Genomic DNA, 17,280 nt, shown 5'->3' with positions numbered 1-17,280 from the left:
CCCCCCCCCCCTTCCCCTCGCCGTGCCTGGCAGCACCAAACTGTCCAATGGGCACACGGGACGAGGATGAGGGGGAGGGGCCAGCTTAGGAGTCAGGTGGGGGGGGGGCTGTTAGCGACAGAAGTGGTGCTGATACTACAGTGGGAGTTTGACGTGGTAAGAGTCGTAGTAATAGTAGTAGTAGTAGTAGTAACAGTAGTAGTACTAAGGTGGTGGTAGTGGTGAGTTGTGGTCCTGTAGTAACAACATGCTTGATTCCTGGCGGTGCCATTTTGTTCAGTCGTGAGAGAGAGAGATGGCCCCAAGAACTTACAAAAAAAAAATTAAATTAAATTAAAAAAAAAAAACCAAACGAACAAAACAAGCGCTCCCGAGAAGAAGCGTCTTTTCTTCTTTCTGCGTCTCTCCTCCGGGCGACGCTCCATCCCTCCCCCCTCTTCCCTCCTCTTCTTCCTCCTCCTACACCAGCTGGTAGCCCGACCCGGATGTCTGGTCGTACTCTATTGTGTACTGAGTAGTCCAGTCCACGGTGACGGGCCGGATCAAACCACAGCAGCGGACCTCGAAGAAATCTATGAGGTTCCGAATGCACCCGTGACTGAGAGAGAGAGAGAGAGAGAGAGAGCGATGATATGATCAACATGTAGGTCACAGGTTTTTAGGACACTTCGTTTAATCTCCAATTAATTCCTAATTTCTTACTTCCAACAGATCAAGTCAAACCAGATGTTTTGTTTTCTGGTCCAGTTAAGTCTTCTGGGTTTTCTATGTTCTTCATACTCTGGGTCAAAGTATTTTACCATCCTCACATGTCCAACTGTGTTCTGGACTTCAACATTCAATGTTAAAGTAGGGCTGTGTACTGGTGAGAATGTGGTGATACGCATCACGATACAGGGTTACGAGTCAATGTATCATTAAGTTAAAGTAGAGTAGTAGGTACTACTAGTAGTACTAGGAGTAGATAATTAGGCTTGTGTACTGGTGAGAATGTGGTGATACGATACGTATCATGATACAGGGTTATGATTCAGTATATCATGATATAATGTGATACTGTAAGAAAGGTGATATATTGTGATACTGTAAGAAAGGTGATATATTGTGATACTGTAAGAAAGGTGATATATTGTGGTACTGTAAGAAAGGTGATATATTGTGATACTGTAAGAAAGGTGATATATTGTGATACTGTAAGAAAGGTGATATATTGTGATATTGTAAGAAAGGTGATATATTGTGATACTGTAAGAAAGGTAATATATTGTGATATTGTAAGAAAGGTGATATATTGTGATACTGTAAGAAAGGTGATATATTGTGGTACTGTAAGAAAGGTGATATATTGTGATACTGTAAGAAAGGTGATATATTGTGATACTGTAAGAAAGGTGATATATTGTGATATTGTAAGAAAGGTGATATATTGTGATACTGTAAGAAAGGTGATATATTGTGGTACTGTAAGAAAGGTGATATATTGTGATACTGTAAGAAAGGTAATATATTGTGATATTGTAAGAAAGGTGATATATTGTGATAGTGTAAGAAAGGTGATATATTGTGGTACTGTAAGAAAGGTAATATATTGTGATATTGTAAGAAAGGTGATATATTGTGATACTGTAAGAAAGGTAATATATTGTGATACTGTAAGAAAGGTGATATATTGTGATACTGTAAGAAAGGTGATATAGTGTGATACTGTAAGAAAGGTGATATATTGTGATACTGTAAGAAAGGTGATATATTGTGATACTGTAAGAGGTGATATATTGTGATACTGTAAGAAAGGTGATATATTGTGATACTGTAAGAAAGGTGATATATTGTGATACTGTAAGAAAGGTGATATATTGTGATAGTGTAAGAAAGGTGATATATTGTGATACTGTAAGAATGGTGATATATTGTGGTTTCATAGGCCTGTGCTCTTTGTGCTTATGCTACTTCCTGTCTCAGTTTACGTTGCTGGGTTGGAGTGGAGGAGTCACATGGCTGAAGACAGATTACAACACTGTTATCTAGCGGTTGTGGGGTTACACACAACACAACATGTTTGTCGTGAACCTTTACATGTAAACAATTAAAACTCCATATAGTGGTGTTGAGAATCGATACAGTATCACACAAGATAATATCACCATACTCCAGTGTATCGATCTTTTCTTACACCCCTATGGTAAACACCAACACACAGAAGCTGCCCGTCTGCCGGGTGACGCACACCTCATCAGCACATTCATGCAAGCCAAGACGAGAAGACGACAGAAGACGAGAGAAACGGTGAGGAGACAGGAAGGTGAGGAGACAGGAAGTTGAGGAGACAGGAAGGGGTTTTTACTTGAAGGGGCTCTCGATGGACGTGGCGGTGACTTTAAAGTGCTTGTATCGGCGAGCGTTCATCCTCTCGTTGGTGGTGATCCCCAGACCGGCGATCTGCGGGGAGACACAACAGCGACGTCAGAGTAAAATGGAGGGCGGGGCTAACAGCGATTCAAATGGGTCTTCTGAAGGTCAGAGTTCACAAGACAAACTGTTCAACTAAAATGTGAATCAATTAATTCATTACATGTACATACATAATACACAAAATAACACCTGTTAACACACAAACATCTCCCCACTCATCCAAAACAACCTCATCTTCACAAGGCTTCACACTTTTCTTATTTTTGGATTTTTCCCCGTTTCTCCCCAACTGTATCCAGTCAGTCGGCTCGGTGCATAACTGCAGTCCACTGACTTCCGGTTTCTCCTGCAGCGGTCACACCAGTTTCCTGTTTGTTGGCGTGTGCTGTGGACAATGGCATATTTTTCATGATACCTGCGAGATTTACCATGGATAAATGTCAACCACATGCACAGAATAATGAGGATGAGTGGACGGACGGAGGGACAGACAGATGGACGGACGGAGGGACGGAATTGTGGACCTAACTTGACATGTACAACTTGAAACTTTTCACCGTTTGCTGGTAGCTGCAGGTGAAAGTCTGTGGACAGTTCTGTGCATGGCGTTGACATTTATCCATGGTAAATCTTGCAGGCATCGTGACCCCACTCTTCCGACCCGTCCCGGTCTCTGCTCCACCCCCTCTGCTGAGGGCTGCAGACTACCACATGCCTCCTCCAATACATGTGGAGTCACCAGCTGCTTCTTTTCACCTGACAGTGAGGAGTCTCACCAGGGGGACATAGCACGTGGGATGATCACGCTATTCCCCCCAATTCCCCCTCCCCCCTGAAACAGACGCCTTGACCAACCAGAGGAGGCGCTAGTGCAGTGACCAGGACACATACCCACATCCGGCTTCCCACCCGCAGACACGGCTAATTGTGTCTGTAGGGACGCCCGACCAAGCCAGAGGCAACACGGGGATTTGAACCAGGATCCCCGTGTTGGTGGGCAATGGAATAGACCGTCACTCCACCCAGACGCCCCTTAAGGTTTCTCACTTTTAAACGTTTTTGGGATGTTCTGATGGGATGAAAAAAATGGGAAAACAAGACAGATCTGCATCTCCTCAGGTACCACAACAGTTGGCATAGCATCACTAGCGGTGCTTTACAGCAGCTATCACAACCCTCATCACCAGCCGATCCGATCAAGGGCGATCCTCATTAGGCGACTTGTCTGGATTTGTATTCTTGTAAACTGGTGAAACGTCATCCGTCCCTAAACAAGTTCAGATTTACCCAAGACCACGTCACACACCCACACGTGTTCTTGAGCTGCACTTTCATGGAGGGTGCATCGGGTCGGGACTTGGCTGACTGGAGATAGATAAAGATCCCGGCATTCATTTTGACATCAACAGTAATGCCCAGAACTACAAGTTATTATAACATTTGTACTGCAAACTAATTTTGCAACCTAACTCATTTCTGAGGAAATTTGTGGTGAAAAATCAGCAGCGTAAATTTCAGATATTTGTCCTTTTGTGCAAAAACGTTTTTGAAGCTATGAAGCCCTGCTAGTTTGGGGTATTGTGCAATACCAGCAAATACTTCTCATTTCCAACTGTAAACTGAGTTTTGCAAAACTGAGTTTGTGATGTGATCTCGTGAGTTTGTACTTCCAAGCTCAACTTTCAAGACCGAACACCTGAAAAACGACAGTTTGCATCTGGAGTACTCAGTACTCAGTACTGAGAAACGCAGAGTATCTCTTGTCCTGTAACCACAACAGTGAGTCATGACTCTTACACTGGTTTCCATTAAAACAACAGACAACATGATCACACGCTGTACTGTGTCTGGGTCATTGACTCATTCTATGGTACGGCCAACATGAAACACTACGTCCCAGTCCCCACAACACCTCAGGGACGCCACCCGCTGGGGTTGATCTCCAAAGCTGTGATCTCCAAAGCTGTGATCTGGCCACACACTTTTCTGGATGAGCCGCGTTTTTGAACTGGTTCTCCAGTGAGCGGGAGGTCAGACCAGGCAGAAACATGAATGTGGGGGCGTCCGGGTAGCATAGCGGTCTATTCCGTTGCCTACTAACACGGGGATCACCGGTTCGACTCCCCGTGTTACCTCCGGCTTGGTCGGGCATCCCTACAATCACAATTGGCCGAGTCTGCGGGTGGGAAGCTGGATGTAGGTATGTGTCCTGGTTGCCGCACTAGCGCCTCCTCTGGTCAGGCGGGGCGCCTGTTCGGGGGAGAGGGGGACTTGGGGGGGGATAGCGTGATCCTCCCACGTGTTATGTCCCCCTGGTGAAACTACTCGCTGTCAGGTGAAAAGAAGCGGCTGGCGACTCCACATGTATGGGAGGAGACATGTGGTAGTCTGCAGCCCTCCCCGGATCAGCAGAGGGGGTGGAGCAGAGACCGGGACAGCTTGGAAGAGTGGGGTAGCTGGCCAAGCACAACTGGGGAGAAAAAAGGGGGAAAAATCCAACAAACAAAAAAAAAAGAACGACGAATATGACTGATTGACGAGCTCGTGTGGCTCGTTTCCTCTACTCTTACAGAGACAATAAGGCATCTACAGCAGTATGAACTGTTGGGGGGAGGGGGGGACGCATGCACCCACCTGGTAGAGCTGGCACATGATGAGCACGGCAACCCACATGAAGTGGAAGACACTGTTCAGAAACATCCAGAACATCCAGGGCGAGCAGGACGCAATCTGGGTCACGTAGAGCCAGAACCCGTCCTTCGCATAACTGGTGGCACAGTGGATCCTCCAGTCTGGCCCGGGACGAGACAGATAGAGAGATACGAGAGGGAGAGAGAGAACATATTACAGTATGGTTTCAGTATTAAGTATAAAAGTATAGTGAGGTATAATGGAGTATGTTATGGTCCACTATAGAAAGTATAATGTGGTATGGTGCAGCATATCATAGTGTATTATCGTGTATATATCACAGCAGAGCATTATCAATGCTGTATATTACAGTACAGTACAGTATAGTACAATACAGTGGATTATATGTATTATAGTATATTATCTGTGATGGCCTGGCGGCCAGTCCAGGGTGTAGCCCCGCCTGCTGCCCAATGGCTGCAGCTGGGATAGCCTCCAGCACCCCGCGACCCTGAGAGCAGGATAACCGGTTTGTATAATGGATGGATGGATGGATGGTATATTGTCGTACATGTAGTAGATGTATTATAGTATAGAGTAGTATGGTGTAGTGGATTGTATTGCAGTATAATGTAGTAAAGTCTGGTTGATTGTATTATAGTGTAACGTAATACAAAGTATTCACAGGAGATGCAGCCGTAGATCATCCAGCAGATCATACAGAGCAAGAAGAACAGGTAACCCATGAAGTAACGATGGTTCCCACTTCCTGCAGAAGGGAGAAAGATTAAATTCAAAATAAAAAAAGAACAGGCAAACATCAGGCCAACACTGGAACACGGTCCCTCACATGAAGTCATCACACCCAGCAACATCATCTGATCCCGACATCGACCCAGGGGGCGTTTCATTTTGGAGAGACTTCACAAAGAAAAGAAAAACTGGGTCCAGCTGGTTTGTGAGAAGTGTGTGCGTGTTGTTGCCATCTTGTTCGTGACTCACCAACACAGTTTCCCACCCAGGGGCAATGGTGGTCAAACTTGGCGATGCAGCGGTTGCAGACGGCGCAGTGTTTGGACCTGATGGGCTTCCGTATCTGTGAGGGAAAAGCCACGTAAAGAGCCACAGCGACAACGTTTTGGCATTATTATTATTCTCATTACTGCGAGCATCAGCAACAGTATGAGGAGTGGAAGAGGAAGAAAATTAGCATTATAATTAGTAGCAGTTGTTACTGTTGTTATTATTAGCAGGAGTTTTTCCACTTATTTCTGTTTTCCACTTGCAGTATTATATGAATCACTATAAACCAACCATGAATCAATATGATATGAATCATGTCATACCGATTGATATATCGCACCAAATCATATCTCATATCATTATGAGTCAAATATGAATCAATAAGTTTCAGATGCATAAACAAGTGGAATCAGTGAATCATCTCTGCTGTGATGTCACAGATGACCAGGGTACCTGAGCTCCTCTCAAACGTCTGAATAAAGTTTGAAGGCTTTGTTTACCAGGCAGGTGCTGCAGAATATACTGAGATCCAGGCTGCCCGACTCTGCCAGCTCAACTATTGTCTGGAGGCGAAAACAAAGCAGAAATAAACAGACATTACAAACTGCAGGAGACTTGGCAGAAAAGACCAAACAAATCCATCCACCCTGCTGAAGTCCACCCCAGGCTGAGGCTGGAGGATCTGTGACAGGATAAACGTTAAACATCATCTTTCAGCTGAATGACATTAGGGATGATAAAAAATAAAGACACCAGGTTGGTTATGGCGTGACTGACCATCCACTTCACTTGACATCTTGACTTTTTTTTCTTGAGTTTAATAATTTGCAAAAAGGATATCTTCCATTTCTTTTCCTCAGAAACACACAGAACCTAAAAGAGAAGAAGCTGCACGGCATCGTCACACCAAGCCATGACCAGAGTAGCTCTAACAATGCTGGCTAAATTTAGCTCAGGCGTAAATCACACAATGGGGGAAAGTCGGCCTGCTAGCGAGCATAGAGGAGACTCTGTTGTCCTCCATCGGCGCGTTAATGAAGGACGGACTCGGTCCCATGTGCCAGCAGACGGCTGGCAGTCCGGCCTCTTTCTATCTGAATACAACACTGCAGCTTATGTGGAGCTGGGACGACATGAAATCAGGCTGAATGTGATGTTATCTGCAGACAAACCTGGAACACTGTGAGATTTGGGGCTAAGTACTGACAGGAGTCTGGTAATATGAACTGTTTCACCGCACCACTGTCATGAGTCCATGTACTGCGATGTATTGTGATACCACAAATACTGTGATACGTGGCAGTAGTTGGTCAAAATTTTACAGAAAAATCACAAAGAAACCAGCTCAACATCCATTATATCAGAGTAATCAGTCACAGCTAGTGTGACACTGGCGCTGCCTGCTGTGGTGGACACCAGAACCACCGGCATTTCACTCCTACCTAACACGACCACGGGCGGTCCAAATGACCGCCGGGTTTTAAACTTTTATTCTGTCAAGATAAAAACCCAACTGAGATATGAATGCACTGCATGTTAGTATGTCTGTTATGAAACTGACACCGAAATTAACATTTTAACAACTAAACTACTATTTTAAACACTTCAAACTTCAGAGAGACATGGTCGAACTTGAATAGCAGACTTGAAAAAGTGCAAATATTACCTGAAAAACAAAACGGGAAACACACTTTGCCTATAAAACGTGACATGTCAAGAAAGAACTGAAAATAAATATTGAAACAGTCCCAAACATCATCATCATCATCAGTTCCATAACCTATGGAGGTCGTAGGAGCACAGCTGATGCCTCAACAAGTCTCTTCCAGCATCCCCTACCCATCGCAGCTCTCCCTGTAGCCATCCTCCCATGCCCTTTAGCCAGGTTTTTCTCCCTCTCCCTCTCCCTCTCCTCCCAGTCCCCTCTACCAGGCCTTGCAGGATGTCCTTCCCAGTCCCCTCTACCAGGCCATGCAGGATGTCCTCCCAGTCCCCTTCTATCAGGCCTTGCAGGATGTCCTTCCCAGTCCCTTCTACCAGACCTTGCAGCATGTCCTTCCCAGTCCCTTCTACCAGACCTTGCAGCATGTCCTTCCCAGTCCCCTATCCAGGCCTTGCAGGATGTCCTTCCTAGTCCCTCTTACCAGGCCTTGCAGCATGTCCTTCCCAGTCCCCTCTACCAGGCCTTGCAGGATGTCCTTCCCAGTCCCCTCTACCAGGCCTTGCAGGATGTCCTCCCAGTCCCCTCTACCAGGCCTTGCAGCATGTCCTTCCCAGTCCCCTCTACCAGGCCTTGCAGCATGTCCTTCCCAGTCCCCTCTACCAGGCATGGCAGGATGTCCTTCCTAGTCCCTCTTACCAGGCCTTGCAGGATGTCCTTCCCAGTCCCCTCTACCAGGCCTTACAGCATGTCCTTCCCAGTCCCCTCTACCAGGCCTTGCAGCATGTCCTTCCTAGTCCCCTCTACCAGGCCTTGCAGGATGTCCTTCCTAGCCCCTCCACCAGGCCTTGCAGCATGTCCTTCCTAGTCCCTCTTACCAGGCATGGCAGGATGTCCTTCCCAGTCCCCTCTTACCAGGCCTTGCAGGATGTCCTTCCTAGTCCCTTCTACCAGGCCTTACAGCATGTCCTTCCTAGTCCCTCCTACCAGGCCTTACAGCATGTCCTTCCCAGTCCCCTCCTACAAGGCCTTGCAGCATGTCCTTCCCAGTCCCCTCTACCAGGCCTTGCAGCATGTCCTTCCCAGTCCCCTCTTACCAGGCCTTGCAGGATGTCCTTCCCAGTCCCCTCTACCAGGCCTTACAAGTGTCTTTTCTGTTCAGCAAACGTGCCCAAACCAGTTTAATTTCCTTTTTTTTTTTTTTACCATTGTCAGTAAACTGTCATGTTTTACTACCCAAAAAACGACCGGAACTTAAAAACTACTAGAACGACCGTGGGAGGTCATTTTGACCACGGCGGTGTTTAGACGCTATATTGTGTCAAGATAAATTCCCAGTTGAGATATTAACGCATTACATATGTTAGTGTGTCTGTTATGAAATTAACTGACACCAAAATTAAAATTTCAACAACTTTAACACTGTTTTTATACCATTTAAAATGGCCGCTGTCCAACACCTGTAAATACTGCGGCGCCTCGTGGTAGTCATGGTGCGTCTGTAGCCAGACATGTTGGAGGGTGCTAGTGTGTTACATTACATTAATGTAACGTAATGTTTCTAGGACAGAGAAATGAACTTCACGCAGGAAATGATGCGACAACACGTCATAAATACTGACATGACGCACGTGATCACGAGACGGGCCATGTGACCGCTCGTGGTCATTTCAGGTAGATCTTATAACTTTTTTGTGCGATTGATCTAAAACCCGTTTTAATGCAAATATGTGCAATTTTAGGCAAATTCGGGGAGCGGCAGGTCTGTATCTTTTATTTTCTTCAGTTATTGAACGGAAAATCCAAAAGGGCCATAATTACTGTCTTGGCCGTTACGATACTGTACATGCCCCTTAGTGGTCATAGATTAAACTACACCACAGAGACGCCGCCACGTCTGTGTCCTATTAAAATCAATGCAGTGTTTTAGAAAACAGTACAATAATGTGAAAGATGATATCATGGGTGTGTTGATATTTTCGTACACTCATAAATTAGACTGGTGAAACACAACCAATAAGGCATCTGAGACTGACAGTCAAGCGTGTCTGAATGTCTTCTACCAAGACTGTTCTGAAGATCTGCTCGCTGATGTCAACCAATGGCAGAGCACTTTGATTTTCTGTGAAAAAAATAAATAAATCTAAGACCTGATTGGTTTGTTTGGATTGACATGCCCTTCCTGCCCCACCGGTCCAATCCCTGCTGTTGGGGGACTAACAGATAACATCCGGATGTGGGCCACTTCAGGCAATAATGCAGCACTGACGGCCTTCTTTTGGCCCTGACAAAGTGGATGTGAGCCTGAAGTGGCCCACATGTATAACAGCAAATATGGCCCAAATATGCCAAATCACATGTGGGTCTTTCTTGGCAAAGACGCGGTGCTCTGGGCAACATGTGGTCTGGATGTGACCCTGAAGTGGCCCGTGTGGTAAATGGTGAATATGGCCCAAATATCACAACACAAATATGGCCACCTTTGGCAAATATGTGGCACATGCAGCATTGCTATGGCTTGGTTCTGGCCCAGATCTGGCAAACTGCAGCGGACCGCCCAAGTGCCATCATTCTATGCGGTATGTGGGTCAGATGAAAGTGTCGGGTGTAGGACAGGTTCAGGCCACATCAACTTTGCAATCTGGGATAAAAAAATTAAATGCAGTCACATGACAACAAAGTTAAACGAGCCTCAAACTCAAAACAGGAGAGAAGTGTTTCTTGCAAGAGGCGCCGCAGACAATAAATCAGAGATATGGTGGACTGACACAGCCTGATGAAAAGGTTTTAACACCTTTAATACCCAACAGTGGTTTTTCTCATCTTATTCGATAAGCATCGCCAACACCTGGACAGTGTGTCTGCACCTGAATCAGTGTTTCTAAATTCAAAGCTCTCCGGGAGCGGAGGGATGAAATCTACGTTTACCTTCTTCTTCTGCTCTTCGGAGGCCTTGATGATCCCGGGGTCGGACTTCCAGGATTTACCAAAGTTGTAGAAGAGTGCCACGCTGTTTATCAGGAAGGGAATGTGGACCGTGGCGAACGGCAGATGTGCTGTGACGTTAAGGAAGACGGCTGACAAGTGTTGTTGTTGTTTTTTTTTTTAAATGGACCCCCCCCCTTTTCTCCCCAATTGACCTTTCGCAAAGTACCGCCCCAGAATGGTGCTTGTCCAATCCTACCTTAGCAACGGTTTCTAAGAGGGAGGTCAAAACGCTGAAACGGTGTGCCTATGGGATCTGCAGACCGGATACTAGATATGTGAAAAGTTTGGAGGGGTGTAATTTTCTTTCCCTTCCCCAAACCCAGAATGCAAGAAGCACAATGTGGGCAATGGATTTGGCAGTATAGCAGACCCCATGGCCAGCTTAATCCACCCAAAACCACCAAAAATACCTGTCTGCTCCAAGCTAAGCTTGCTACTAGCTATTATTGATAGCTAATACAGCTAACGTATCATTACTGTTACTTTTACCCACACGATGATTATTACCATTATCAACAACGCGTTACTGACTAACAAAATAACATTATTAATGTACCTGATGAACGTCACCAGCTTAGTCTGTGGCCAGATACCTCATTTAATGACAGCTAATGCTAGCTAGCCCGCTAACATAACTTTGTTATGCTAGTCCCAGGTTAGCCAGGTTCCACCTTTCACTTCAGAGCATAAAGACCCGTGGGGAGGGTCGGCTGGGATGGTCTCTGGCCAGTCTGGCCTCCCCAAATCCGGCCTATTTTAAACGTTTCTCCCCCTCTGGGAGCTCCAGGTGGGGACCGGCCGTTCGGGAAAGTCCTCCTGCCCGCGGAGGCATCTCGTTTGCCTTATTTTGTTGAAAATACCGGTTCTGGTCCGAAGGTAAAAAAAAATCATGGGGCGGTTCCCCCGGACCCGGGACATGTCCCTGGCCGCCCTGCGACCCCCAGGAGCCCCTACAGGACCCCCGAACAAGCCTGGATAAAAGAACGCTATGGGCAACCTTGGCCAAAATCAACACTATAATACGGTGATGCTGACAATGGATTATTAAAAGTACACCAATAACAGCTGAACTATGTAACTTACCCAGCAGCTCAAGAGCACAGCTGGTCCACAGTGTGTTTCAGACTTAGTTGGTGGGGTTTCTCATTCTTTGATTGTGACCGGTAAGCTTTACCCTCCATTACAGTCGCCCCCGGCAGCCCGGAGTCCACGCAAGTCAGTTTTACTTTCAATATTCTGAATGTGTCCCTCCTGCATACTGTGACCCCTCCTGCCTTTCACGGGACGACATTCAGGATGAATTACTCCAAAATACATCACTTGTTTTCTCTGGGAATGCGCTGATTTCATCCCACAAAGTAAAGCCAGTAGAGTTGAGCTATATAAAATGCAGCTTGATTGATTGATTGAACAGAGTAGAGTCGGGTCGAGCCGGTACCATGCAGTGGAAACGGGGCAGTACCTGAGTGATGAAACGGTTCTCTCAGCAAACGCCGTGTCCACATGAACTGATTCACCTTCTGTGTTCCTCTACCTGGACTACTGAGCACGCATCAAGACGTCTCTTCACTCGGTCTGTTGTCTTCAGTCCAGTGGACGTTCTCAAACAAGACTGAAACGACTCCGGGCCTTCCGTCCTTCCCTCAGGTGAAGAGGAGAATCATGGACTGGATGTGAAACCAACAACAGCTGGCGGCTCCTAATCCGATTTCAACCACATGCTCCAGGAAGGCAAGAGGTAAACACAGCGACAGGGAGGAGACAAACACACCAGGAATCCTCAGATCACACACACACACACACACACACACACACACACACACCATCATCATCGGCGGTCACTCGGGGTCGAGTGCGACTGTCCTCCTTCTAGGTCGTTGTGGGTCTGCAGGTGGGTGAGGAGGCTGATCCTGGAGCCACATATTCTGGGGCGATGTGGGCAGGGGTGTGAAGACATGGTTGAGGATGTGGTTTGGGTCTCTCTGGTATCTCCTCCCTTCTGAGTCTGTGCTTGTTTTCAGCAGCACAGCGGAGGTCATGGTTTTGTTGTTTTGGATTTCTTTCCTCCTTTTCCTCCCCAGTTGTACCCGGCCAATTACCCCACTCTTCCGAGCCGTCCCGGTCTCTGCTCCACCCCCTCTGCTGATCCGGGGAGTTTCACCAGGGGGACGTAGCACATGGGAGGATCCCGCTATTCCCCCCAGTTCCCCCTCCCCCCGAACAGGTGTCCCCGACCGACCAGAGGAGGCGCTAGTGCAGCGACCAGGACACATACCCACATCCGGCTTCCCACCCACAGACACGGCCAATTGTGTCTGTAGGGACGCCCGACCAAGCCGGAGGTACCACGGGGAATCGAACTGGGATCCCCGTGTTGGTCGGCAACAGAATAGACCGCTACCCTACCCGGAAGCCCACCTCAGCTGATGCTGTGCGATGGTGGCAGGTGTAGTTGGCCTGTTGGCCTGCTTGAGGATGCTGAAGTTGGTGTGTTTATCCTCCCAGCTGATCTTAAGATCTTCCTTAGGCAGCACTGTTGGTAAGCCTCGAGGGCCTTCAGGTGCCTGCTACATGTGGTCCAGGTTTCTGACCCATACAGTAGGGTGGGCAGCACTACCGCTTTGTACACCAGAATTTTGGCTCTGGCCTGAAGGTCATGGTTTTCAAAAACTCTTTTACTCAGTCTTGAGAAGGGCCGGCTGGCACCACTGAGAAGGTGGCGTATTTCAGTGTCAGTGTCGGCTTTGGAGGAGAGCAGGCCGCCAACATGTGGGAACTGTTCCACGTTTTTGAGTGTGGTGTTGTCTACAGAGGTGGATGGGGGCAGAGCAGGCATATTTCTGAAGGGTGGGGGCTGGTAGAGGACATGGGTCTTTATGTTAACGGCCAGCCCAAGCTGCTTGTGTGCCTTTGCAAAGACGTCCAGAGTGTAGTTCCTCCTCTACCAGGGACAGTACGGCACTGTCATCAGCATACTGCAGCACAATGACGCATGTGGTGGTAGTTTTACTGACACACAGACACACACAGACACACACACAGGTCAACACACAACTGAGGATGAACTCCAGTACTCAACAGGGACGAGATCAGAACAGTAGAACTGTATCTGGAGGGAAACCAGTCGCCGCTCTTCAGAAAATGAAGACCTTTGTCCCCTAAAGGTGAAGTGACATCATCCGGCACCTCGGGGGCAGCGGAGGAAAAAAAGAGGCGACTTTACACAATGCAAGCGTCTTTGTACCAGAGGACCTTTAAACTGGTGTAACGTTCAGCCTCCTCCGTAAACCGATCCAAAAAGCTCTTCTACTGTAACTGGAAATGCCCCCCGAGGAGCGAGCACTGACAGAAACACAGGAAATGATGTCGGCATCCTGCGCAGAAACCCTCATTTGAAGGCCGGGGACAGGAAGAGGGCGGTGAGAGCATTGAAGTTGCACACGAGGCTCCGCCCACTCAAGACAACCGGTTGATTTGGACCCCGGCGGCGTTGTGAACAGGAAGGAAAAGTATCTCATCCTGTGTGTACATTGAACGGGCTCAGAGGACACTGTCAGTACCTTCTGTGTTACACGGCGCTCTGCAACACAGGACGAGGCGACGCCAGCCCCGTCCACACGAGAACACCGGGTTCAGCACTGCTGGTACTTCCTGAGACAGTTTCACCGTCTTACTGTATCTGACAATAAAGAACCCCCTCCTCATCCTCCTTCCTTATTATGCTGCAGCTGGACTGAAACTCCATCTCCCTGCAGGGCTCTCCTGCTGGTTTCCCTCTTAACCCTCTTCCAGAACATGCTACAGGAAGTTGCTGGAACCCGTTTTATAGAAATCAGTACATCGGACCCCCTTGCTCTGAACCGTGCATGGTTTGTGATTGGAGTCTGGCTCATGGTATGAGTCCCCACCCCCCCTTTTCTCCCCAATTTTACCTGCCAATTACCCCACTCTTCCGAGTCGTCCCGGTCTCTGCTCCACCCCCTCTGCTGATCCAGGAGGGCTGCAGACTACCACATGCCTCCTCCCATACATGTGGAGTCACCAGCCGCTTCTTTTCACCTGACAGTGAGGAGTTTCACCAGGGGGACATAGCACGTGGGAGGATCACGCTATTCCCCCCAGTTCCTCCTCCCCCCCGAACAGGCGCCCCAACTGACCAGAGGGGGCGCCATCACCATCACCATCAGCAGTAACCGTCACCGTCAGCAGTAACCGTCACCATCAGCAGTAACCATCACCGTTAGCAGCTGAACGGAGGTGAGCGAGCAACTACACCCTCTAGACAATCACAATGAACAATTTCATTTTGCAGTCGCTTTCATCCAAGTCGATGTCCACCTGAAAGGGAGCTTGGCTTGTACAGCATCAGGAGTCTAAGCCATGGGCTCTTACTGGAGAATCGTCCCAACCGGGGTTTGAACCCTCGATCTCTGGCGGGAGAGCCAGCATTCTTACCTACTGAGCTATCCGGCTGACAGACCATGTTAGTGAGTTTGCCGAGAACTACAGGTTAAAAACCATGTAGAATTTAAAAAGCTGGCCGGCTGGTCTTGGTACTGTGTGTTAGCATAGCGGGATGGACACAGCTGCAGCTAGGAACATCAGATAACATAAACACGTTTACTGCAATAAATCTGTTTGATTGGGGGCGCGGGCGGCGTGGCGGTCTATTCCGTTACCTACCAACATGGGGAACGCCGGTTTGAATCCCCTCGTTACCTCCGGCTTGGTTGGCCGTCTCTACAGACACAATTGGCCATGTCGGCGGGTGGGAAGCCGGATGTGGGTATGTGTCCTGATCGCTGCACTAGCGCCTCCTCTGGTAGGTCACAGCGCCTGTTTGAGGGGGAGGGGGAACTGGGGAAATAGCGTGATCCTCCCATGCGCTACGTCCCCCTGGTGAAACTCCTCACTGTCAGGTGAAAAGAAGCAGCTGAGGCTCCACATGTATGGGAGGAGGCATGTGGTAGTCTGCAGCCTCCCCGGATCAGCAGAGGGGGTGGAGCAGAGACCGGGACGGCCCAGAAGAGTGGGGTGATTGGCCAAGTACAACTGGGCAGAAAAGGGGGTAAATTAACAAAAAAATCTGTTTGATTTATCAGTACTGACAGACAGACGAACAGAGGCAGCAGTAACAATTGTCAGAAGTAGTGTCGGTGCTGCCCGTTTGGCACGCCTACACCCAGAAGAACCGGTACTCAAACCCACCAACACGGACCGGTGTTCAGCCGCTCTTTACTCTGACTCTCATCATGATTCAGAGGCACGCTGCTGTACTGACTCCATGCAGAACACGATCCTCTCGTCCTATGACGAGGAAGCACCAACACAGGCTGGGTTCTGCAGAACAGACGCACACATTTAACTGGATCAAGTCAAGACCATCTCAGAGTGGCGTCCCGCCTGCCCCCCTTCAGCTGTCTGTTGTACCTTGCTGACATTCTCTCGCCATATTTTGTCGAGAGAAATCAAAAAGAGGTTTCATCTTAGTTTTTGTTTTTAAGAACCTACTGGCGACGTCATCGTTTAGTCGCCGGCATGAAAGAAGAGCTCGTCAACGAATAACCGCTGTCAACACATTCACTGACAAAACGAATACCGAAATACCGAAACGAACGGCAGTCTGAAACGCCACGAGATGCACGGCAACGCCAATGTGGAGAACCCCGAAACTGAGCATGAAGGTGTGTCGTCTGAACACAACCACACAGGAAAAGTCCTGATGGTCTGCAGGGAAAAGGATATCGTTCCAGAACCAGTAGAACCAGGTGGAGTACATCCAGAACTTTGTGGCCAGATAGATGCCCAGAGGAAGAGCACTGTGCATGGAGTGGTCAAAGAACGCCCTGGAGAGAGAGAGAGAGAGAGAGAGGGAGAGAGGGAGAAGAGAGAGGGGGGGGGGGGGAGAAGGAGAGAGGAGAGAGAGGGAGAAGAGAGAGGGGGGGGGGGAGAAGGAGAGAGGAGAGAGAGGGAGAAGAGAGAGGGGGGGGGAGAGGGAGAGAGAGAGGGAGAGAAGCAGAGAGGAGAGGGAGAGGGGGGAGAGGGAGAAGGAGAGAGGAGAGAAGAGAGAGGGGGGGAGAGGGAGAAGGAGAGAGGGAGAGAGAGAGGGAGAGAAGCAGAGAGGAGAGGTAGAGGGGGGAGAGGGAGAAGGAGAGAGGGGGAGAGAGGCAGAGAGGAGAGGGGGAGAGAGGGAGAGAGAGAGAGGGAGAGAGCGCTTTACATGATATACAACAGATCGTTTAAACAGCGCCCTCTATCTGCTTCTGTATGTTAAAATACAGCGTTAAAAGTCCTGCTGAGGTTCCTCACTTGGAAGAGCTTGGTCATGTAACGTATAGTATCAAACATATTTATCAGGAACAACTTACTGTCGTTTATTTTGTGTACGAAAGTACACAAAAGAAACGAAATTCTGTTTTCCTCAGCCCACAGCAGTGCGACACAAAAGACAAAAACACACATCCAGAATTCCTAAAAACGACACCACCAAAACAGAGAACAAAGCAAAAAAACCAAAACACAAACACTTAACAACACAGTCCAAAAGATTCCACTGTCCAGACAAC

General features: G+C 48.1%; 1 protein-coding gene across 1 annotated transcript in view; it reads right to left on the bottom strand.

The window, feature by feature from the left end:
• Positions 1-459: 459 nt before the first annotated feature.
• The window catches only part of zdhhc17 (zinc finger DHHC-type palmitoyltransferase 17), a 34,534-nt gene continuing 17,713 nt past the window's right edge, over positions 460-17,280 (bottom strand). Inside the window, exons 9-16 of the mRNA XM_056277343.1 lie at positions 16,460-16,560; positions 10,655-10,779; positions 6,567-6,629; positions 6,046-6,139; positions 5,729-5,812; positions 5,047-5,204; positions 2,345-2,439; positions 460-598 (exon numbers count right to left, since the gene is read on the bottom strand). Coding sequence (XP_056133318.1) covers positions 460-598; positions 2,345-2,439; positions 5,047-5,204; positions 5,729-5,812; positions 6,046-6,139; positions 6,567-6,629; positions 10,655-10,779; positions 16,460-16,560 — 859 coding nt within the window. The remainder of the gene's footprint in view (positions 599-2,344; positions 2,440-5,046; positions 5,205-5,728; positions 5,813-6,045; positions 6,140-6,566; positions 6,630-10,654; positions 10,780-16,459; positions 16,561-17,280) is intronic.

This window comes from Lampris incognitus, chromosome 3 (assembly GCF_029633865.1).
Source record: "Lampris incognitus isolate fLamInc1 chromosome 3, fLamInc1.hap2, whole genome shotgun sequence".
NCBI classification, from domain to species: Eukaryota; Metazoa; Chordata; class Actinopteri; order Lampriformes; family Lampridae; genus Lampris; species Lampris incognitus.
The sequence above is the reverse complement of the archived record's forward strand: the minus strand, read 5'-3'. Positions and strand labels throughout refer to the sequence as shown.